Source organism: Camelina sativa, chromosome 6 (genome assembly GCF_000633955.1).
Source record: "Camelina sativa cultivar DH55 chromosome 6, Cs, whole genome shotgun sequence".
Lineage (NCBI taxonomy): Eukaryota > Viridiplantae > Streptophyta > Magnoliopsida > Brassicales > Brassicaceae > Camelina > Camelina sativa.
The window spans coordinates 14608177-14609931 of NC_025690.1; the positions used below are offsets into that span (position 1 = coordinate 14608177).

The 1755-nt window shown below is 40.2% G+C and overlaps 1 protein-coding gene across 2 annotated transcripts in view; it reads left to right on the plus strand.

Annotated features, from left to right (window-relative positions):
• The window catches only part of LOC104791374 (probable protein phosphatase 2C 46), a 5208-nt gene extending 3566 nt beyond the window's left edge, over positions 1-1642 (plus strand). Inside the window, exons 4-6 of one of the 2 annotated variants that reach the window (XM_010517245.2) lie at positions 58-312; positions 857-1093; positions 1196-1642. In XM_010517245.2, the coding sequence (XP_010515547.1) occupies positions 58-312; positions 857-1093; positions 1196-1417 (714 nt within the window). In that variant the 3' untranslated portion in view covers positions 1418-1642. The remainder of the gene's footprint in view (positions 1-57; positions 313-856; positions 1094-1195) is intronic. The other variant, XM_019226924.1, reaches the window with a different exon arrangement.

The following is a 1755-nucleotide window of genomic DNA, read 5'->3' on the forward strand; positions in this document are numbered from 1 at the left end:
GCGACTGAAGAAGGGTTTCTAGGTGTTGTGACAAAGCAGTGGCCAACTAAGCCACAGATTGCAGCTGTTGGGTCTTGCTGCCTGGTCGGTGTTATATGCGGAGGGATGCTTTACATCGCTAATGTTGGGGATTCCCGTGCTGTTCTTGGAAGGGCTATGAAGGCGACAGGAGAGGTTATTGCGCTTCAGCTATCCGCAGAACATAATGTGAGCATAGAGTCTGTTAGACAAGAGATGCACTCCTTGCACCCGGATGACTCGCATATTGTCATGTTAAAGCACAATGTGTGGCGTGTTAAGGGACTTATTCAGGTATGTTTCTCAATGTGTGGCGTTGAGCATTAGATTTTAGGGTTGTAGGATTTAGATTTTTCTTTCAGGTACATGAGTATGTTAGTAAATCATTCGTTAAATTGATATGTTGTTGTCTTTTGTCTAACTAAGACAAGCCGGAGAAAAACTGAATTAAATGGCCTCGAACGTCTTGCTGGTTTCTTGAAGCCAAGACGCTTGAATTCTAATCGAAAAGAACACGTTTTTCTTACTTTTATCATGTCAACCATTTTTTCCTGTATGGAGATAAGGTCTATCCATTGAATTAGACTGTACACCCAAAAGCCTAGATTTGTAGTTACTTTGACTTTGACATTGCCTACCAAACCCACCAACCCAAGAAAGTCAGAGCTTTAGTTGAAATTGAAATTTGTGGTAACTGTTGAATCTGTATCTATATCACTGCATGTAGACACTAGGCACTAGGTGCAAACGCCTAAATATGTTTGTTCATTTGCCATGTCAAGATAAACTCTGGAGATACGAAGTTGAAAAGGATAAGATATGTTTGTTTGCTCTGTAGATATCTAGATCCATAGGTGACGTGTATCTTAAAAAGGCGGAGTTCAACAAGGAACCATTGTACACAAAGTACAGACTCCGCGAGCCATTCAAAAGACCGATCTTGAGTGGGGAACCAACTATAACGGAGCATGAGATCCAACCACAGGATCAGTTTCTGATATTTGCTTCTGACGGACTATGGGAACAGCTGAGCAACCAAGAAGCTGTTGACATTGTTCAGAACCACCCACGAAACGTGCGCGAGACCCATTTCTTCTTTCTTTTACCGTTTCAATATAAACCTATTACAAAACCAGAGATTGACTGACTCCGTCTTTTGTTGTGGAATTGAATGCAGGGGATAGCACGGAGACTAGTGAAAATGGCACTGCAAGAAGCGGCAAAGAAACGAGAGATGAGATACTCTGATCTGAAGAAGATAGAAAGAGGAGTGAGGAGGCATTTCCACGATGACATAACTGTGGTCGTCATTTTCCTTGATACGAATCAGGTGAGCTCTGTCAAAGGACCCCCTCTCTCCATCCGAGGCGGCGGTATGACCTTCCCCAAGAAACTCTAAGATACTCTCTCCACTTTTAGGTTCCATCTTTTGTAGTTATATATTAAAAAAAAAAGTCACTCTTGTTGGTATAAGAATGTATAATTTTAACGTGAAAGCCACACACTACTGACGTTTGGAACTCATTCCAGTAATTATTAATTTTTATTTATTCTGCGAAACTTTGTGTAACGATGTAATTGTTGTTGATGATGAATGAATATGAATGTAGGCCTTCTTCCGTCATGTATTTTGTATTTTTATTTTACTATACAGAGGTGCTTGAAAGTGATTTGTATTCTAAATATGTGAATGAAGCCAAGAATCAGTTTATAATGAAATCTCAAATCTGCAATAGA